General features: G+C 44.9%; 1 protein-coding gene across 1 annotated transcript in view; it reads left to right on the top strand.

The window, feature by feature from the left end:
• The first annotated feature begins 10,448 nt into the window (after positions 1-10,448).
• Positions 10,449-22,649, top strand: part of LOC139324250 (hydroperoxide isomerase ALOXE3-like) — a 28,716-nt gene continuing 16,515 nt past the window's right edge. The window contains exons 1-4 of the mRNA XM_070953969.1: positions 10,449-10,610; positions 13,932-14,136; positions 16,939-17,023; positions 21,432-21,554. Coding sequence (XP_070810070.1) covers positions 10,449-10,610; positions 13,932-14,136; positions 16,939-17,023; positions 21,432-21,554 — 575 coding nt within the window. The remainder of the gene's footprint in view (positions 10,611-13,931; positions 14,137-16,938; positions 17,024-21,431; positions 21,555-22,649) is intronic.

Genomic DNA, 22,649 nt, shown 5'->3' with positions numbered 1-22,649 from the left:
AACTGGCGAATCAGGCGAACCTGATGAAAAATCCTCCCGGTCACGGCCGTCAAGTGCTCTTCTAAAGACAGCCATGAATCCAGGAGGACGCCCAAGTTGCGCGCCCTCTCCATGGGGGCCAGCGATTCGCCCCCAATAGTCAGCGATGGCGTCAACTGACTATATCGGGACGTCGGAAACCACAGCCACTCGGTCTTGGATGGGTTGAGCCTGAGCCTGTTCCTCCCCATCCAGATCCGCATGGCTTCCAGACATTGGGACATCACTTCAAGGGCATCGTTGGGGTGGTCCGGGGTGGAGATGTACAGCTGGGTGTCATCAGCTGAGTGTGAGATTCAAGGTGCTGGTGATTACCTATAAAGCCCTACATGGCTTAGGACCGGGGTATTTGGCGGTGCGTTCCCACAGAGAAGGCCTACTCTGGGTGCCGTCGGCCAGACAGTGTCGGCTGGCGACCCCTAGGGAGCGGGCCTTCTCTGTGGGCGCACCTACCCTCTGGAATCAGCTCCCCCTGGAGCTCCGGATGGCCCCCGACCTTCGCTCTTTCCGTCGCGAACTTAAAATGTGGCTATTTCGCTTTGCCGGCCTGGACTGATGGGGTTTTTTAAAATGGATTTTAATTGATTTTAGGGATTTTATGTGTAACTTTTAACCCGGAGTTTTAGTTTTCTTTTTCTGTTTTATTGTTGTGAGCCGCCCTGAGTCCTCTCGGAGAAAGGGCGGCATATAAGTCTAAATAAATAAATAAATAAATAAATAAATAAATAAATAAATAAATAAACAAACAAACAAATAAACAAATAAACAAATAAACAAATAAACAAATAAACAAATAAATAAATAAATAAATAAATAAATAAATAAATAAACAAACATACATTCGGGGGGAACTTCCCTCTGCAAATTCTATCACAGTCCTCAGTGCTGGATTCTTGGTGTAAATCTGTATCTTAGCACCTAACGCCATCTTGAACTGCCATTTTGATTTGCGGGTTCAAATTACTTCGAACCGCAAAGGAACAGAATAAAATAGCTATTGCTTGGAAGTGTCATCAGTCTCCGGGTTTCATATTTCCATATGTGGTGGACCTGTGTAGAAGCTAAAAGATATTGGCCTAAAATCCACACATGGTTGGAAAAAAATGACAAAGAAAACACGTTGATTTTAAACCAGAGATATTTTTAATTAGGGATTTTACCAGAAACATATAATAGAGAACTGAGGTGCTTAACTGTGAATGTTTTAACAGCGGCTCGAATTGTATTTGCTAAAAATTGGAAAGAAGAGAAGATCCCTACTGATGATGAAATTATTAAGAAAATGTTGGAATGTGCTGAAATGAGCAAATTGAAATTAGAGAACAGGAAGACAAACAAGATTACTTGATATGGGATTTATTTTATCAATGTTGTCTATAATCAATATATTGATTATAGATAATCAATATATTATCTATAATCAATTTATAGATAACAAAGCATGGAAATGAAATATGAAACATGAAATAAATGTAATAACAAAATATATGAAGCGGGTTTTTTTTACAGGAGATAAACCACTGTTAAATAATCGGTAAATGAGAATAATAATACAAAGGGATATAATAAATTGTCAAATAAGAGAATTTTGGATATGGGATTCAGCACAAAAGATTTGTAACCGATCGATACACTTTCTGTAATTGTAATGGATGATGGTTGTTTTATGTTTTGTTTAAAAAAAATTTAAAAAAAAAATTTTTTTTAAATAATAAAATAGTTATTGCTCAATACAGTAGAAGTAACTGTGAGAGGGATACAGATTAAAAGAGTTGGAAGGGACCTTTGTAGGTCATCTAGTCCAACCCCACCTCCTCCCACCTGTTATGGAATGAAGGGACCAAACAACATTCCTGGGTCAGCCAGAGACAGTTTTTATTGCGCAAGGTTCAGAGCCAGATTTGTACCTGAAACTTTGAACAAGGAAAGAGCTCTGATACAACTCATACAGTTTTCCATATATGGTTAACATGAGATCATACATTTTCCATATATGGTTAACATACACTTGTTATATGATAATTGACACACTTCCTAATTACTAAACCATCAGTAAACTATTATTATTAGTTTATAAGATTATTTTAGCTTAGACAACCTTCCTTAAGTGCTTGTAGTTGCTAATGGGAAATTTACTGCTGTCCTTGGGTAAATTTATTGGATTAAGTAACTCTTTGTAACATATATGTCCTTGTCTTTGACAGTTGAGGCCCCTCAAATGTTTTTCATATGGCTGTCCTTCCGCGACATCTAGGTCTCATCAGAAGATATATTACCACTTAATGGGGTTTAGCTGACTTTAATATAATCTCCAAGCAAGCACTTTTCTCTCTTATAATAATGTGAATAGAGAGGGTCTCTTAGAGTTCATGTATCTGACTCTGTATGATTCCTATTTTATTCACATTACACCCAAGCAGGAGATCCTACACCATTTCTGACAGAAATGGCCGTCTTGAAAGCCTCCAGTGATGAAGCTGCCACAACTTCTGAAGGCAAGCTATTCCATTGAAGCAACAAATGGAAACTAATCAAGGAGAGAAGAACCAACCTAAATTTCTCGACGACGAGGACAGTTCACCAGTGGAACGACTTGCCACTAGAACTTGTGGGTTCTCCATCACTGAAGGAGAGATTGGACAGTCACTTGTCTTGGAATGGAACAGGGTTTCCTTCCGGAGCAGATTAGACGATCTCCAAGGTCCCTTCTGACTCCGTTATTCTGTTACTTCTGCTCCCTCTGAGCACCACAGCCCTGTGAGGTAGGCTGAGCTTGTTATGGAATGATGGGACCAAACAACATTCCTGGGTCAGCCAGAGACAGTTTTATTGCGCAGTTTCAGAACCAGAATTGTATCTGCAATTCTGAACAAAGGAAGAGTTCTGATACAACTGCTTTTATACATCTCCAAGACAAAGGATTTTGCGAGCACAGCAGTTTTCCATATATGGTTAACATACATTTGTTACATGATAATTGACACTTTCTAATTACTAAATTCTTTCATTATTTTCTAGTTCATAAGATTATCTTAGCTAAACAACCTTCCTCAGTTCTGTAATTGCTGATGCGTAGATTCATGGCTGCTTTGGATAATAAGTAACTTTTTGTTTCAGATGGATGTCTTTGCATCCTTGACAGCTAGGCCCCTCAGAAGATATATCACCAAGAATGGAATTTTAGCTGACTTAGTGTAATCTCTAAACAAGCACATTTCCATTCTGGAAATTGCAACAGGATCTCTCCAGATGTTTTTCACACCGAAACATCTCAGATCTACCTAGATATTTAAGAGCCTTTCCCTGTCTGGTGACCTCGGGCTGTGATGGATAACAACGCCCATCCTCCCCTACCGACCTGCATTTAAAACCCAGCAGGTGTCAGCTGGGGACGTCCTTTGCAGCCAGCCAGTTGAGCAGGACCAGGTAATGACAAAGAGGCAAATTAGACAGGTTGCCTAAATGGCAATTTTATACCAGCAGGTGATGCAAACGAGTTTTTTAAAATGCCAACTCCACGACTCAGCAGCTGCCTGCAGGAAATACACACAAACCTTAGCTGGTTATAAATCTGGTCTTGTAAGGTGTAATTTAAGACAAGTTTCTTTAACCCAGTGTGCTTGTTGCAAGGAATCAAGCAAGAACAGAACAGAACAGAACAGAACAGAACAGAACAGAACAGAACAGAACAGAACAGAATTTTTTATTGGCCAAGTGTGATTGGACACACAAGGAATTTGTCTTGGTGCATACGCTCTCAGTGTACATAAAAGAAAAGATGCATTCATCAAGAATCATAAGGTGAACAGAACAGAACAGAACAGAATGGAACAGAACAGAACAGAACAGAATTTTTTATTGGCCAAGTGTGATTGGACACACAAGGAATTTGTCTTGGTGCATACGCTCTCAGTGTACATAAAAGAAAAGATGCATTCATCAAGAATCATAAGGTGAACAGAACAGAACAGAACAGAACAGAACAGAACAGAACAGAATAGAATTTTTTATTGGCCAAGTGTGATTGGACACACAAGGAATTTGTCTTGGTGCATATGCTCTCAGTGTACATAAAAGAAAAGATGCGTTCATCAAGAATCGTAAGGTGAACAGAACAGAACAGAACAGAACAGAACAGAACTCAGAGTAGAGTAGAGTAGAGTAGAGTAGAGTAGAATTCAGAATTGAGAATAGAGAATAGAATTCAGAACTGAGAATAGAATAGAATTCAGAATTCAGAATAGAACAAAAATCAGAATTCAGAATAGAATTCAGAATTAGAACAGAGTAGAATTCAGAATTCAGAATAGGATAGTATAATATATATTATAACTGTATAATATTGATGATAATATGATTGTAGATATTATAATTCAAACGATTATAAATGATTACAAATTAAACGATGGTATAATATAGGATAGCGAACCATCGAAATAGAATTTATGTAAACATGAATGTTATGGATGATAGGGATACTGGTATGGAAATGCTGTAATGAGTGTAAATTGGTGTTTTGTGTTTTAAATGTTGGAAAAAATTAATAAATATATATTTTTTTAAAAAATCAGAATTCAGAATAGAATTCAGAATTAGAATAGAGTAGAATAGCACTCGGAATTAGAATAGAATAGAATAGAATAGAATTCAGAATTAGAATTCAGAATTGGAATAGAGTAGAATAGAATTCGGAATTAGAACAGAATTCAGAATTCAGAATTCAGAATAGAATAGAATAGAATAGAAGAATAGAATAGAATAGAATAGAATAGAATAGAATAGAATAGAATAGAATAGAATAGAATAGAATAGAATAGAATAGAAAATATGGAATGGGATAGGATAGGATAGGATAGGATAGGATAGGATAGGATAGGATAGGATAGGATAGGATAGGATAGGATAGATGGAATGGAATGGAATGGAATAGAATAGAATAGAATAGAATAGAAAATATGGAATGGAATGGAATGGAATGGAATAGAATAGAATAGAATAGAATAGAATAGAATAGAATAGAATAGAACAGAAAATACGGAATAGAATAGAATAGAATAGAATAGAATAGAATAGAATAGAATAGAATAGAATAGAATAGAATAGAATAGAATAGAATAGAAAATATGGAATGGAATGGAATAGAATAGAATAGAATAGAATAGAATAGAATAGAATAGAAAATATGGAATGGGATAGGATAGGATAGGATAGGATAGGATAGGATAGGATAGGATAGGATAGGATAGGATAGGATAGGATAGGATAGGATAGATGGAATGGAATGGAATGGAATGGAATGGAATGGAATGGAATGGAATAGAATAGAATAGAATAGAATAGAATAGAATAGAATAGAATAGAATAGAATAGAATAGAATAGAATAGAAAATATGGAATGGAATGGAATGGAATGGAATAGAATAGAATAGAATAGAATAGAATAGAATAGAATAGAATAGAATAGAATAGAATAGAATAGAATAGAATAACAGAGTTGGAAGGACCTTGGAAGTCTCCTAGTCCAATTATCTTCCGTTATAGTTTCAATATTATAACCCTCAAAAAAGAAAGAAGAAATTGTCCGTCCGTTTTCTTTTCTCCTGTACACCATATTTCACCCATTTTTTACAACACCCCTCTCCTTTCCTCTTCTTTCTCCTCCCTCTCTTCTCTCCTCCCCTCTCCTTCTCTCTCCTTCCCTCTTTCCTTCTCCTCTCCTTCCCTCTCTCCTTCTCTCCTTCTCCTGTCCCCTCTCTATTCCCTCCCCCCCACCTCTTCTTCTCCACTTCTCACTGAGTATCTGGTGAGTAGCCTCAGTAACTATATATAATCCTGTGTAAAGATTCATAGCATCTCCTAATATTCCAGTGGGGGGTTGGACTAGATGACCTATAACCGTGGTGGCGAACTTATGGCACGGGTGCCACAGGTGGCACACGGCGCCATATCAGTGGGCACGCGAGCATTGCCGTAGCTCAGCTCCAGCGGGCATGCGTGCACCAGCCAGCTGATTTTCGGGACTTCCGGCCTGACTGGAAGTCGGGAAATGGAGGGCCTCCGGGTGGGATGGTGAACTGGGGAAGGCTGTTTTAGCCCTCCCCAGGCTCCAAGAAAGACTCTGGAGGCTGTGGAGGCGAAAAATGGGCCCACTGTGCCATCACGTGCCAAAAGAGGGGGGAATGCGGGGCGGGGGGGTCGCGTATGTATGTGGGGGGGCGGGGCGCATTGAATTATGGGTGTGGGCACACACCCGCCCCCCCCCCCGCTTTTGGCACGCGACGGCAAAGAGATTAGTCATCACTGACCTATAATGTCCTTTCCAACTCTGTTAATCTGTTATATCTATTATATCCTTGTTAATGAATAATTGAATTTTCAGGGGGCGTTTTTCCTATATTATAATGAGTTTTTTTTCCCCCCAGTTATTAGAGTTCAATAACTTTCCGTACCGTCCTCAACTTATGGCCACAACTCAAGTTATGTGGCTAAGCGGCCCATTCCTTCAGAGAGTTTCACCAGGGCGTAACGATCTTCCTTCGTATTGTTGTTAAGCGAATCACTGCCCTCGTTCAGCGAGTCGCCGGGTCGTTAAGTGAATCTGGCTTTTCCCCCCCCTCCCTCGTCAGAAGGTCGCAAAAGGGGGGATCACATGACCCCTCCCCACCCAGGACCCTGAAGCCGTCATAAATCCGAGTCAGTCGGAATTTTGATCCCGTCACCGCAGGGATGCTGCAACAGTCGTAAGTGTGAAAAACGGTCATCGATCCCTAAACGGTCACTAAACAAATTGTCGTAAATCGAGGACTACCCTGAATCTTCCTCCAGTTGTTTTCTTTTTTCTTTTTTTTTTTTTGGTCTTCTCGGGACGCACACCAACCAGATGTGTCACTCTGCTGAGAAGGTAGGTAGGTAGGATCTCCCGCTTGGGCAGATGGAGGGGCTGGACTAAATGACCTCCAAGGTCCCTTCCACATCCGTTTATAGAATTTGGAAAATAAAACCTTGGTTGATTCACCCAGCCAGCTGGCTGGGATTGAAGGCTTGCTCTTTAAAACCCAACAGGTGAAGAGAGACAAGACAGCCTCTTGGCCATCTTCAAGCCAGAAGCCTTCAATTAAACCTGGTTTAATGTTGTTAAAATTATCTTCCGGAGGCGGAAGAAGAAAAGAGAAACGTAAAATCAAAGGTATGGCCAGCCGAGCCTTGATTAATTCTTCGGGGCCCGCCCTGCTGGCTTCCTTGACTTGGCTTTTTAATCATTATTTGCAATGCTATTTATTCCCATTTCACAGCTGGCAAAACCGAGAGCCCAACATTGGTCAGAGCTGCATTTTTTGAACCCAGGACCCAAGTGGATCTCTCCGGAAAGCAAAAATAAAATTGCCGGCACACGTTGTTTTGAGTTGTAGAGGTACTTGCCACCGTCGTTAAATGAATCCCCCCACCGTCGTTAAGTTGGTAACACGGTTGTTAAGCGAATCCCCTCAATTGACTTTGCTGGTCAACAATGAACAGACAACAATCGACAGATGAACAGAGTTGGAAGGGATCTTGGAGGTCATCTAGTCCAGCCCCCGGCCCAAGCCGTCGCAAAAGGGGATCGCGTGACCCTCGGGATGCCAAGACCGTCATAAATACGAGTCGGCGGCCAAATGTCTGAATTTTTGATCACGAGACCCTAGGGACGGTCGTTAAGTGTGAAAAACGGGCATCGGTCCCTTTTTTTTCAAGGCCATTGTAACGGTTACTAAACGAGCGGTCGTAAGTCGAGGACTGCCTGCAAAATCTCCAGGGTCCTGCCGTAATACAGATTGTAAGTCCTCGACTTACCACAGCTCATTTAGTGACCGTTCCAAGTTACAACGGCCCTGAAAAAAAAGGGATTGATGACTTACGACCGTTGTTCACACTTACGACCGTCGCATTCGGATGCTAGGCAACCGACTCACATTTACGACGGGGTCACGTGATTCCCCTTTTTGCGACCTCCTGACCAGCGAAAACTCCATGGGGAAGCCGGATTCACTTAACAACCGTGTGACTCATTTAACAACTGTTAAGTGATTCGCTTCACGAATGCGGGAAGAGAAGTCGTAAAATGAGACAAAACTCCGTTAACAAATTTCTCATTTAGCCACATAAATTTTGGGCTCCACCGTGGTCGTAAGTTGAGGACTACCTGCAATAAGTTAGCAGATAAAAATCAGTAACCAATTTAATAGCTTTCCCCAGCATTGGGTCATATTTTCTGAAAACTGGAGAAATTCGCACCCTGTGCTCAAAAATCCGAGCCGCATAACAGAGGATAAAAAATAAAATAAAATCAGGCCCTGTTTATCAGATTTTGCTATGAGGCAAAACTAGAAGAGGCCCAGTTATGGCCGAGAGGATAAAACCAGGTTTTCCGGCTGAGATTTAAACTATGAAAGTCAGTTTGGCCTGGAGAAATTCGCACCCCGTGCTCAAAAATCCGAGCCGCATAACAGAGGATAAAAAAATAAAATAAAATCAGGCCCTGTTTATCAGATTTTTGCAATGATGCAAAACTAGGAGAGGCCCAATTACGCCCGAGAGGATAAAACCAGATTTTCCAGCTGAGATTTAAACCACGAAAGTCAGTTTGATGGTAATTATTACACAAGACGGCATGTGGGTTTTTTAAAATACGTCTCCGAAGAGAGCTAGAGTAGCAGGATTTTAGCCGGTCCCTAAAAGGCATGTGAGAACCGGAGCCGTGATGCTAGAAGTCTGCTAAGCGCTTCCTACAATAAGCCATCATTCCGGCGGGAGGGTACCCTGGAGGTCATTTAGTCCTACCCTCTGCTCGCTGCCGGATAGGGAATTCGGGGATGGGTTTAAGAACCCATCTTAAAAGGGTTGCAAAACACTCATCTGATGCAACGGACAGAGGGGGGGGGCCGTGTGTGTCTGCGGCCCTCTTAACCACGAATCAAAGTTTCCACAAATCGTGGTTTGGCTCCAGCTCGACCAGCTCCATCCGTTGTCAAGAATTAGCGCCATTCGATGATGCGCAGCAAGCATCCCAAAATGACACTTGGAGATCTCGGGAGGCAGGTGAGTCACCGGCAACTGCAAATCAGGCACCGAGCGGAGGGTTGGACTAAATGACCTCCGGGGTTCCCTCCCCGCCTGGATGATTGCACATTGTAGGAAGTGCTTCGCAAGGTTGGCACCTGGGCTCTTTCCCGCATTCGGTCGGTTGGCTTCGGCTGGGTGCCGGGCAGCAGCCACGGGAGGGTCAGAGGTGGGGTGAAGGGAGGGGGGGCCTCCGGCCGGCCCCCCACCCGCTGGTCTCGCCCGGCTTCGTCGCCCCCACCTGAGGCCGAGCGACAGGTGGACGGACCGGTTCTCTGGCTCGGAGGGATAAATTCCAGGAGCTGAAAGGGAGCTAAACTCTGGTGCTGATTTTTCTTTTTTCTTTTTTCTCTTTCTTTCTTTCTTTCTTTCTTTCTTTCTTTCTTTCTTTCTTTCTTTCTTTCTCCTTCCCTTCCTTCTTTCCTCCTTCCCTTCCCTTTGCCTCTCTCCCTCTTTTCTTTCTTTCTTTCTCTCTCTCTCTCTCTCTTTCATTCTTTCTCCTTCTTCCTTCTTTCCTTCCTTCTTTCCTCCTTCCCTTCCCTTTGCCTCCCTCCCTCCTTTCTTTCTTTCTTTCTTTCCTTATTTCTCCTCCCTCCCTCCTTCCTTCTTTCCTTCCTTCCTTTCTCCTTCTTCCTTCTTTCCTTCCTCCCTCCCTCCCTTCTTCCTTCCTTCCTTCCTCCATCCATCCTCCCTCCTTTATTTATTTATTTATTTATTTATTTATTTATTTATTTATTCATTCATTCATTCATTCATTCTTTCCGCTCCCTCCCTCGCTTGCTTCTTTCTCTTTCTTTCTTCCTTTCTTCCTTCCTTTCTTCCTTCCTTCCTTTCTCTCTCTCTTTCTTTCTTTCTTTCTCTGTTTTTCTTTTCCCCTCCTTTCCTTCCTTCCTGCCTTCTCCTCCTCCTTCTTCTCTCTTTTGTCTCCCTCCCTCCCTCCCTTCCTCCTCCTCCCCTCCCTCTCTCTCTCCTTCCTTCCTCCTCCTCCTTCTCCCCCTCCCTCTCTCTTCTTCCTTCCTCTCTCCCTCCCTCCCTCTCTTTCTTTCTTTCTTTCTTTCTTTCTTTTTTGTTTCTTTCTTTCTTTCTTTCTTTCTGTTTTTCTTTTTCCCCTCCTTTCCTTCCTTCCTTCCTGCCTTCTTCTCCTCCTCCTCCTCTCTTTTCTCTCTCTCCCTCCCTCCCTCCCTTCCTCCCCCTCCTCCTCCCCTCCCTCTCTCTCTCCTTCCTTCCTTCCTTCCTTCCTTCCTTCCTTCCTTCCTTCCTTCCTTCCTTCCTTCCTTCCTTCCTTCCTTTCTCCACCAGGGTCACCGGCCAGCATGGCAACCGTCCCCTCCGCCACCTACAAAATCCGAGTGGCCACGGGCAACTACCTCTTCGGTGGGACCATGGACACCATCTCCATCTCCTTGGTGGGCGCTCACGGGGAGACCCCCAAGTTTCGCCTGGATAAATTTGGCAAAGATTTCTCTCCAGGAGAAGTAAGTGGGGGGTGGGGTGTTGACAAATGTGAGGGACCGCCTGGGGGCCCCAGTACAGCTCCCATCATCCACTGCCCCCTTCTGGGAGACTGGCAGGAAAATCCTCCGGAGGAAGAGATTAAGATTGTCCTTTTGCCACCCTGGATGGCAACAGGGGGGGGAAAAATGCTGTATTTCAGTGTTTCTCAGCCTTTGAAGATGTGTGGACTTCAACTCCCAGAATTCCCTAGCCAGCATACCTAGGCTGTGCTGTGGGATTGTGGGAGTTGAAGTCCACACATATTCCAAGGGCCAAGGCTGAAAAACAGTCCTTTATTTACTTTACTTTACTTTACTTTACTTTACTTTACTTTACTTTACTTTACTTTACTTTACTTTACTTTACTTTACTTTACTTTAATTTAATTTAATTTAATTTAATTTAATTTAATTTAATTTATTTTTATTATTTTACTGACAACTTGTGCAGGGGTGAAATCCAACTTTTTTTTTACTACCGGTTCGGTGGGCGTGGCTTAGTGGGCGTGGCAGGGGAAGGATACTGCAAAATCCCCATTCCCTCCCCACTCCTGGGGGAAGGATATTGCAAAATCCCCATTCCCTCACCACTCCTGGGGGAAGGATATTGCAAAATCCCCATTCCCGCCCCACTCCTGGGGAAAGATACTGCAAAATCCCCATTCCCTCTCCACTCCAGGGGAAGGATACTGCAAAATCCCCATTCCCTCCCCACTCCAGGGGAAGGATACTGCAAAATCTCTATTCCCTCTACCCACTTCGGGGGAAGGATACTGCAAAATCCCCATTCCCTCTCCACTCCCGGGGAAAGATACTGCAAAATCCCCATTCCCTCCCCACTCCAGGGGAAAGATACTGCAAAATCTCTACTCCCTCTCCACTCCAGGGGAAAGATACTGCAAAATCCCCATTCCCTCCCCACTCCAGGGGAACAATACTGCAAAATCCCCATTCCCTCCCCACTCCAAGGGAAAGATACTGCAAAATCTCCACTCCCTCTCCACTCCAGGGGAAGGATACTGCAAAATCCCCATTCCCTCCCCACTCCAGGGGAAGGATACTGCAAAATCCCCATTCCCACCCTACTCCTGGGGGAAGGATACTGCAAAATCCCCATTCCCACCCTACTCCTGGGGGAAGGATATTGCAAAATCCCCATTCCCTCCCCACTCTGGGGCCAGTCAGAGGTGGTATTTGCCGGTTCTCCGAATTGTTCAAAATTTCCGCTACTGGTTCTTCTTCTTCTTCTTCTTCTTCTTCTTCTTCTTCTTCTTCTTCTTCTTCTTCTTCTTCTTCTTCTTCTTCTTCTTCTTCTTCTCCTCCTCCTCCTCCTCCTCCTCCTCCTCCTCCTCCTCCTCCTCCTCCTCCTCCTCCTCCTCCTCTTTCTTCCCTCCACTCCACAAACCCCACTCCCTTCCAGAACTGATGACGTTCCCTAGTTGGGTCATGAGATTGCACCAGGGGTCCCACATTCCTCCTCCTCCTCCCTTCTCTTTCCTCCACTCCAGAAACTCCCCCACCTGTGTAGCACTGATGCTGTTCTCTAGTTGGGTTGTAAAACGTCGGCATGGAAGGAAACCACCAAACTCAGAGAAAGCACCAACTCTGAACTGCAAATATTCTCTTTTATCAGAAGTAGGAAGCATCCCATGGCACCATCCCAAAGGTTCAATACATTACATCCTTATTTTTTTTTCTTTCTTAATTTGATCTCCCCTCCTTCCGAGGGGCTGAAAATAATCCACCTTCCCCCAGGACCCCCAGTCTGCCACCTGCAAAGAGGGGTCTCTAATTCAGCCCTTTTGCCTTCTTGCTAACCTAATCACAATCTCTAAAGTGAATGTTTTTTTTCCCCCTTTTAATCTCCTTAGCATGAGAATGGTGCATTTTTTCTCTTTTGTTTTAGCGCAGATCTGAACCGAAATTTAATCTGGTTCCACCCGTTCGATCTGCAATGTGTTGGTTTTTTTAAAAAAATTCGGGGAGGGAACTGGAAGCGGGAAGCTGGACGCAATCCCGGCGTTGATTCGTGCCCGTTCTTGCCTTTCCCAAGAAATATATCATCCAATGGCACTCAAAAATTTAATTTATTTATTTTATTTATTTATTTATTATTAAATTTATATCCCGCCCTTCTCCCCGAAGGGACACAGGGCGGTGAACAGCCGAGAATTAAAATAACATACAATATAAAAGTTAAAATAATTAAAAATAAATTAAATTAAACGGCCGCCCCAATTTAAAACCCCTAGCAATACAATTAAAAACTAACCCATCAAACCTATTCAGGCCAGATTTTAAATTTAATTAAATTTAAATTTAATTTAATTAATTCAATTTATATGCCGCCCCTCTCCGAAGACTCAGGGCGGCATAAAAATGTCTCTGGCTTAAGTGAGGCCTTGGTTAAGGGAGCTTTGCCCCTCCCCGCCCCGTTTTACGACCTTCCTTGCCACCGTTGTTAAGGGAGTCACACGGTTGTTAAGCAAATCTGACTTCCCCCCCCCCTTCACTTTGCTGGTCAGGTCGCAAAAGGGGTCAGGTCGCAGGACCCCGGAACAGTGCGAACCGTCGTAAATGTAAACCAAACACCAAGAATTTTGATCCCATGACGCGGGGGAGGTCATAATGGTCGTAAGCATGAAAAAACGGTCCCAACGCACTTTTTTTCAGCGCCGTTCTAACTTTGACCGGTCACTAAGCGAACTGTCGTAAGTCGGGGACTACCTCGGTGGTGGGTTGCCCCCGGTTCGTACCGGTTCTACAGAACCGGTAGTAAAACCGACGGGAGGCTCCGCCCCCTGACCTCGACGTCATCAAAATGCTTCTGCTCATGCGCGGACGAGCAAATCGAGCACGAGCGCGCGGCCCCGTTGCAAACCGGTAGTAAAAGGTAAGTAGAACCCAACCCTGGACTACCTGTATTTATTTGAGCATCTCGGGGGTCACCGTTTGAGACCTTCCTCGCCCGCTTCCGACGAGCGAAGTCGACGAGCGAAGTCCGTCGAAGACGTCGAAGTCCGACGAGCGAAGTCGACGGGGAAAATTGTATCTGTTTAACGACCCCATGAGCCGCTTAACAACCGGACAGATTTACTTAACCATACCCAATTCCGGCAACCGTTCTTTGTATGTTTTCATCTCCGGGCCTTTAATCGTCTTTCTTGCTCTTTTCTGCACTTTTCTCACAGTTTCTTTCTGCCTTGCCTTCTCCAATTCTCTCCATCCCCACTCCAATGATCGATGAGAACGGATGGGAGTTGTAGTCCAGCCGCGCTTAAACTTTCTTCTTTGGCTTCGCAGGTGGAGGAATTCGTGGTGGAAACCCAGGTGGAGTTGGGGGACCTCCTGTTGGTCCGTCTCCATAAGGAGCCCTACGGGTTCTTCCCTCCCACCAACTGGAACTGCAGCTTCATCGAAGTGGAGACCCCCGAGGGGCAGACCCACCATTTCCCTTGCTACCAATGGATCCCGGGGTACCCCACCTTTGAGCTCCGAGAAGGAACAGGTGAGATCTTCCCACCTTCTAGGAAGCTTCTGGAAGGAAGCCCTCGAGCATTGTTTCTCGAGCTTGGCAGGTTAGAGATGGGTGGACTTCAATTCCCAGAATTGAAGATGGATGGACTTCAGCTTGATCGTGAGTGAACGTCAATTCCCAGAACTGAAGATGGGTGGACTTCAGGTTGAAGATGGTGGACTTCAATTCTCAGAAATGGATGAATGGACTTTAGGTTGAAGATTGACGGACTTCAATTCTCAGAAATGGATGAATGGACTTTAGGTTGAAGATTGATGGACTTCAATTCTCAGAAATGGATGAATGGACTTTAGGTTGAAGATTGATGGACTTCAATTCCCAGAAATGGATGAATGGACTTTAGGTTGAAGATTGACTGACTTCAATTCTCAGAAATGGATGAATGGACTTTAGGTTGAAGATTGACGGACTTCAATTCCCAGAAATGGATGAATGGACTTTAGGTTGAAGATTGATGGACTTCAGGTCCCAGAATTGAAGATGAGTGGATTTCACCTTGAAGATGGTGGACTTCAATTCTCAGAATTGAAGATAGATGGACTTCACCTTGAAGCTTGTCAATCAGAAAGGTCGGCAGTTTGAATCCCTGTGTGAGCAGGGGGTGGGCCTGGATGACCTCCGAGATCCCTTCCAACTCTGTTACTGTTACTATAAGATGGTGGACTTCAACACCCAGAATTGAAGATGGATGGATTTCACCTTGGAGATGGGTGGACTTTAATTCCCAAAACTGAAGATCGGTGGACTTCATCTTGAAGATGGTGGGTTTCGGTTCCCACAATTGAAGAGGAGAGGACTTCACCTTGAAGATGGATGGTCTTCAGCTCCTAGAACTGAAGATGAATGGACTTCAACTCCCAGAACTGAATGAATGGACTCTATCTTGAAGATTGGTGGACTTCAGTTCCCAGAACTGAAGATGGGTGGACTAAACTTCAATTCCCAGCACGGAAGATGGAAGTTCAGAAGAAGTTCATCTTGAAGACTTCCAAGCTTGAGAAAGTAGAGTGAGATCCAGAACCTTCAGTCAATATTCAATGAGGAACTGAATCTAATTCAGTTTTTTTTTTTTTCAATCTTGGCACCTCTAAGGTGGACTTCAACTCCCAGAATTCAGCTTGCTGGCTGGAGAATTCTGGGAGTTGAAGTCCACACAACTTCAAGTTGCCAAGTTTAAAGAAACAGTGCTTTACAATGAAAAGTCCAGCAATAGTTCGACCATTTTACAACATTGTCACATCCAGTTTGACACTTTCCTAGTAGGTAAAAATAAGTTACGAAACCCAGGGATGATTTATTAGGAAATGAAAAACTGGAACTTTTGGAGTTTGTGTTGTGTCCTAGAAAAATTTAAGGTTGGTTAAGTATCCTTGCATTGCCTCCAGCTCCGGCAACAAGGCAGGCAAGAATCCACAGATATAATTTTGTCTCTCTGATGGAGAAATTTATTATTTGATTTATTAAATTTATCCAGCCACTGGGACTCTCGACAGCTGTCAGATCCCAACCCAATTTTCAAATAAAATGAATTTAGCCTAAGAAATATGATGAGGACGGCCCGTTGACGATAACTCAAAAGGCTTTTCTGAGAAAGCCGGAAAGCTTTCCCGGTGGAATTTCTGCCTTCGGTGACAGCTAGTATTTCAAAAGGAGTGGTGCGGTGGCCTAGAGTTGGAGCTCTCGCCTCACAATCAGGAGGCCGTGAGTTCGATCCTAGGTAGAGGCAGATATTTCTCTCTCTGGGCACAATGAGAATATATATATCTGCCGAACAAAACTCCTCATTGGTGACAGGAAAGGCATCCGGCCATTAAAACACTCTGCTAGCTCCATTCAGTTCACTCTGCAAATTCGTTAAAAGAAGATGATGGTGACAGCTCTTCAAAAGCGTGAAACAATGGCGGAGGTTTTAAGAGGTACGCAGCTGCCCCAAATCTGGGTTCCAGTTACAGGTAGTCCTCGACTTACGACCACAATTGAGCCCCAAAACTTCTGTTGCTAAGCGAGGCCGTTGCTAAGTGAGCTTTCGCGCCATTTTATGACCTTTCTTGCACCGTTGTGAGGCGAATCACTGCGGTTGTTAAGTGAGTAACAAGGTCGCAAAGTGAATCTGCCTTCCCCCATTGACTTTGCTTGCAAGAAGGCCGCAAAAGGGGATCCGATGACCCTGGGGGACTGCAACCGTCATAAACACGGGTCAGTTGCCAAGCATTTGATCACGTGACATACCCCTCCCCCCCGGCCAGGGATGCTGCAACGGTCATAAGTGTGAAAAACGGCCGTAAGTCACTTTTTCAGGGCCGTTGTAACTTCAAGCCGTCACTAAGTGAAGCACGGCCTATATTTCATAGTCCAAAATTATTCCTTTAATGCAGGGGTGAAATCTATTTACCTTCCCTACCGGTTCGGAAGTGCGTGCTCTGCGCGCATCATCTGCACGCTTGGACCCTCCGCGCACGCGCAAAGCCTTCTGCGCATGCTCAGAGGGTCAAAAACAGGTTACTTCCTGGTTAAAACCAGGAAGTAATGACGTCTGGGCAGGGGGGGCGGAGCCTCGTGCTGCCACCACTACCGGTTCTCCGATTCGTACCGGCCGAACCGGTTCGTCCCAGTTCACACCGGCCGAACCGGGCTGAACCGGTAGCATTTCACCCCTGCTTTAATGTGATTCTGATGTGGTTCTGATCTTCTCTTCCTTTCGGTAGGGCAGAAGGAAGCAGACAAATTACAAATAACTCTAATTTTTCTCTTCCCCCCCCCCTCTTTTCGCAGCTACACTCGCTCAAGTGGACGCAAACAGCCGATTGCTCTCAGAACATCGCCGGTACGAACTGCTAGCAAAACAGGAAACCTACAGGTGAGTCAGCCAATTTGACATGCTAAGGCCAGGTGTAAATATGTATAACTAGGATGTGAATCTTCACAAATAAATGTGAAGGATTCCTCCCTGCATTCAGACGCAAACAATTGCAGGCACTCCCGGGAATATTTTAAAATCCTGTTGTTGTTGTTGTTTTTTTCCCCTCCGTGAAAATGATCCGAGAAATTCAATTTTTGCAGCAGAGTCTCAAACACAGCTACAAATTTGCTCCAGACCTGATTTCCATAACTCCCCCATTTGTTCCTTCTGTCTGTTCCAACATCCCCTAAAGTGGTTTTTCTGGCTAAGAATGATGGGGATTGGAGTCCAAGCCTGAAGACCATCAGGTGATCGGGACTCCTTAAACACGGTCACTCATGCCCTCGTCGCTTCCTGCCTGGACTACTGTAACGCTCTCTACATGGGGCTCCCCTTGAGGAGCACCTGGAGGCTCCAACTGGCGCAGAGTGCGGCCCGCGCGGGTGGTTATGGGAGCGACGTGGCGCTCCCATGTAACACCTCTCCTGCGCGAGCTGCACTGGCTCCCGGTGGTCTTCCGGGTGCGCTTCAAGGTTTTGGTTACCACCTTTAGAGCGCTCCATGGCTTAGGACCTGGTTATTTACGGGACCGCCTGCTGCCGCAAACGGCCTCCCACCAGCCGGTACGCTCTCACAGAGAGGGACTCCTCTGGGTGCCGTCGGCCAAACAATGTCGGCCGGCGGCCCCCAGGGGGAGAGCCTTCTCTGTGGTGGCACCTACTATCTGGAACGAGCTCCCCCCGGAGATACGGAGGATCCCGGATCTACGCACCTTCCGCCGCGCTCTCAAGACCTTTTTATTTCACCAGGCTGGTCTGGCCTAACTTTCTCCCATTCTCTTTTTAATGTAAATTTTAATGTAAATTTTAATTTGTTCTTAACCTGGGGTTTTAAATTTGTCTTGGGCTAAATTGATTTATTTCGATTTTACTTCTGCTCTTAAATTTTTGTATTCTATGTGTTTTATCTTGTGCCTGTTCACCGCCCTGAATCCTTCGGGAGTAGGGCGGTATATAAATCAAATAAATTGAAAAATGAAAATGAAAATGAGGTGTGTTTCCCCAGGGGGGAAAATGGCTACCTGCCTTATAAATAAACACGAAGGCGTAATTTAATAAATTCAGGCTGTTTTTCTCAATCTCAGCGACTTGAAGACCTGCGGACTTGTGAAAAGCAGTCATTAATCCCCTTTTTTCCATGCCACCATAATTTCGGTCACTAAATGAACAGTTGTAAATCCAGGACTCCCTGCATTCTGTCCATGCTGGGAAAAAAATCAGAATATGTCATGGCTCCGTCGGAGCCTGAGTCCGCGGAGGAGGACGAGCCAGAGCTGGGGCCTACAGAGGTCGAGGGGGCGGCCTTGTTGGCTTCGGAGGAATGTGGGGAGGAGCAGGACGAGGCAGCCCCGGGTCCCTCGGGCTTGGGACAGCTTGCCAGCAGGGAAGAACATGGACAGGACGACCGAGAGAGAGGGGAAGGGAGGGCAGGCAGTGGAGATGAGGAGCGGCGGAGCTCAGGCAATGAGCAAGGACCTCCCCCTCCTGATCCCCGAGCATGGAGAGTGGAGAGGAGGTGAGAGCAATGCAGGCCAACCCGACAACTTGGAAAGAGAGTGCCCCGCTCCCCTTCACAAGGCACACCTGCGGACTGAGACTTAAGGAGACACTGTGAGAAGGGACGCTTGTCACTGAATTCGTGGAGTTTTGTGTGCTCCTGCCGACGTCTGGAGTTTGCTGGACTCATTGCCTTGTTCCTTTTTTTCGTGGATTCATTACTTTGTTCCTTTTTTTCGTGAACTCATTGCCTTGTTCCTTTTTTTCGTTGAACTCGTTGCCTTGTTCCTTTGCTTCGTGGACTCATTGCTTGTTCCTTCGTTTCGTGGACTCATTGCCTTGTTCCTTTGCTTTGTGGACTCATTGCTTGTTCCTTCGTTTCGTGGACTCATTGCCTTGTTCCTTTGCTTCGTGGACTCATTGCTTGTTCCTTCGTTTCGTGGACTCATTGCCTTGTTCCTTCATTTCATGGACTCATTGCCTTGTTCCTTTGCTTCGTGGACTCATTGTCTTTTTCCTTTGCTTCGTGGACTCATTGCTCGTTCCTCTGCTTCGTGGACTCATTGCTTGTTCCTTTGCTTCGTGGACTCATTGCCTTGTTCCTCTGCTTCGTGGACTCATTGCTTGTTCGTGGACTCATTGCCCACTGGATTTCTTGCCTTGACGCCGTTGTGCTAACAACATTTTGTTGGACTACTCACAGCCAGAGAGGCTGCTGAAAGCGTGCGCGTGGAAGGACTTGCCAAAAACGTGGGAGCGCTGGGGGAAAGTTGGACCAATAAAGGAGAGTTTGGACTATCAGCTGACTGTGTTGCCTCCATGCCTTGCCCCGAATATCCAGGGGTGGGCTGCTCAGGGGGTTCGAAAGGGTTCGGGAGAACCTCTAGCTAAGATTCTGTGCAGTTCAGAGAACCCCCAAATCCCACTCCTGGACGGCCACCCCACCCGACCCCTCCCAGGAGTCTCCACGCGGCCCGTTTTGAATTTATTTATTTATTTTATTTTATTTGTATACCGCCCTTCTCCAACAGGACTCAGGGTGGGGAACAGCCATGGTAAAACATAACATATAAAATTTAAAAGCAATTTAAAAAACATTAAATCATTTTGGCTATCCATTTAAAACAACCCGGATTAAAACCAATTTTATTTTATTTTAATTTGATTTATATGCCGCCCTTCTCCGGAGACTCAGGGCGGCTTACAATGCGTTAAGCAATAGCCTTCATACTTTTGTATATTTTATACAAAGTCAGCTTATTGCCCCCACAAACTGGGTCCTCATTTCACCTACCGTAGAAAGGATGGAAGGCTGAGTCAACCTTGAGCCTTGGAGAGATTCGAACCAGCAGAAATTGCAGGCAGCTGTGTTAATAACAGGGTGCGTAGACCACTGTACTATCAAGGCTCTTTACAATTACAAATTAAAACCGAAGGGATGGGATCAAGCCAGCCCGGCTAGGTGAAAAAGATGTGTTTTCAGGGCCCGACGAAAAGTCCGGAGGTCTGGTATCGTGTGTATCTCTGGGGGTAGGTCGTTCCAGAGGGCAGGTGCCGCCACAGAGAAGGCTCTCCCCCTGGGGGTCACCGGCCGACATTGTCTGGCCGACGGCACCCTGAGGAGTCCATCTCTGTGGGAGCGTACTGGCCGGTGGGAGGCTATTGGCGACAGAAAGCGGTCTCGCAAATACCCCGGCCCTAAGCCATGGAGCGCTTTAAAGGTGGTCACCAACACCTTGAAGCGCACCCGGAAGATCACAGGAAGCCAGTGCAGCTCGCGCAGGAGAGGTGTCACATGGGAGCGCCCCGTCGCTCCCATAATCCCCCGCGCGGCCGCATTCTGGACCAACTGGAGCCTCCGGGTGCACCCCAAGGGGAGCCCCATGTAGAGAGCTTTGCAGTAGTAATGCAGGTAAATGTAGAACACACGTGGAGGCTCGGGGAGGGCAAGAAACGGGCCTACCAGAAGTTCAGGAAGAGGGCCTCCAGAGCCTCGGGAGGCCATTTTCGCCCTCCGGGAGTCTTGAAGAAGTTGCAGAAAAAAATGCTTTAGAAACCTCTGATGATCCCGGCTGAGCCGCGCGATCATCAGAGGCTTTTTTCTTTTTTTTTTTTTACTTTTAAAAGCATTTTTTCGGCCGAAGAGGTTTTAGAAAAAAATGCTTTTAAAAGTAAAAAAAGAAAAAGAAAAAAACAGGGTAAGTGAGCGGCGACCGGGCCGGGGGCATGGCCAGCCAATGTTATTACCGGTTCTCCGAACTACTAAAAAATTTTACTACCGGTTCTTGCGAACCGGTGCGAACCGGGCAACCCACCACTGCCCTTGCTAAAATGTTTGAAGCTGGCCCCTCAAACAGGGGTCAGCAACCTGCGGCTCTGGAGCCGCATATGGCTCTTTCCCCCCCTCTGCTGCGGCTCCCTGTCACTCAAAATATGCGTCACAACCGCCAATGTGCGACACCCCGCTGGCACACGATTTATTGAGCTTCTCAACCCCCGGTAGGCCAACCATGGATAAATCCAAGAAAAGGAAAGTTTCAGAAGAAAACAGAACATTTAATTCAACTACATATGCTTATTTTGGGGCCGCTCGAGAAATCGTCAGGCACGAGAAGGGTTTTGTGGCTCCCGGTGTTTTCTTTTCTGTGGGAAACAGGTCCAAATGGCTCTTTTGAGTGTTTAAGGTTGCAGACCCCTGCCTTAGAATATCTGAATTGAAAGCATCTCAAAAGGGGAGAAATCTGCTTCTTTATTAACCCCGCAATCCTTTCCGGTGTCTTTATTTATTTATTTATTTATTTATGCTACAGATATAAAGATTATCAACCCGGGTGGCCCAAATGTTTAGACGCCGATTCGGTGGACCAATTGCACCTGAGCGATCAATATTCCAGCATCAAATCCTGCTCCTTCCGAGTCCTCCTGAAAACCGCGTACGTAAAATTGGAAAGATCCGGTGGAGAATCCAAGAATTTCTTCATTATTGTTGGAAAAATAATCTCGTTCTATTCGCCGTTTAATCGTTTTTTTTCACAAGTTGCCGTAAAATCGCTACAGAGAGGGCTGGACTAGATGACCCCCCCGAGGTCCCTTCCGACCCTGTCATTCTATGTTCTGTTATTCGGTTCGAAATTTTTATTAGTTGATCAAAACATAAAATACAAAAATGTAAAGAAAAAAAAATGAAAATAGAGGGGAGGAAAAGGGGAAGAGGGAAAGATGTAGGGTAGAAGGGGATTTTTTTAAAAAAAAAAAAGCATTTGACTCCTGACTCCTTTGGTGCAGTAAAATGAAACCTCAACTTTTCAATTTTATATAATAATATATACTAGTCATTTCTAGAACAACAACCTGTCCAATCAGCAAAACCCAAAATCAAAGTTTCAATTTTTTTTCCACCTCGAGCACAAAGTCCAGAAGTGGTTTCCAAGTAGAAACAAAATGAATGGTCTTCTTTTCTTTAAACAAAGCAATGAAAATCAAAGTTTCCCCTACCACAAGCACAAAGTCCAGAAGTGGTTTCCAAGTAGAAACAAAATGAATGGTCTTCTTTTCTTTAAACAAAGCAATGAAAATCAAAGTTTCCCCTACCACAAGCACAAAGTCCAGAAGTGGTTTCCAAGTAGAAACAAAATTAATGGTCTTCTTTTCTTTACTCAAAGCAATGAAAATCAAAGTTTCCCCCACCTCGAGCACAAAGTCCAGAAGTGGTTTCCAAGTAGAAGCAAAATTAATGGTCTTCTTTTCTTTACTCAAAGCACTCAATTTAGCTCCATCAACTTTTCCAGCCTTTTGTCCATTGTGGGAATCACAGTGTCCTTCCATTTTTTTGTGCACAATCTTGCTGCCATCAACATATATAACGTTCAAAATTCCATTTCCCCACCCCCAAGTCCTTTATTCATTATTAGACCCTATTATTCTATTGTCAGATTTCGAGGTCGTCTCAAATAAATTGCATTTCAAACAAAGTCTTTGAAGAAAACTCCCATTTATTCAGCACGACATTCAAAGTCCGACTCATTGTA

The sequence above is a fragment of the Pituophis catenifer genome, unplaced genomic scaffold (assembly GCF_029215685.1).
Source record: "Pituophis catenifer annectens isolate HBS135680 unplaced genomic scaffold, rPitCat1.0.hap2 SCAF_15, whole genome shotgun sequence".
Classification (NCBI taxonomy): Eukaryota; Metazoa; Chordata; class Lepidosauria; order Squamata; family Colubridae; genus Pituophis; species Pituophis catenifer.
The sequence above is the reverse complement of the archived record's forward strand: the minus strand, read 5'-3'. Positions and strand labels throughout refer to the sequence as shown.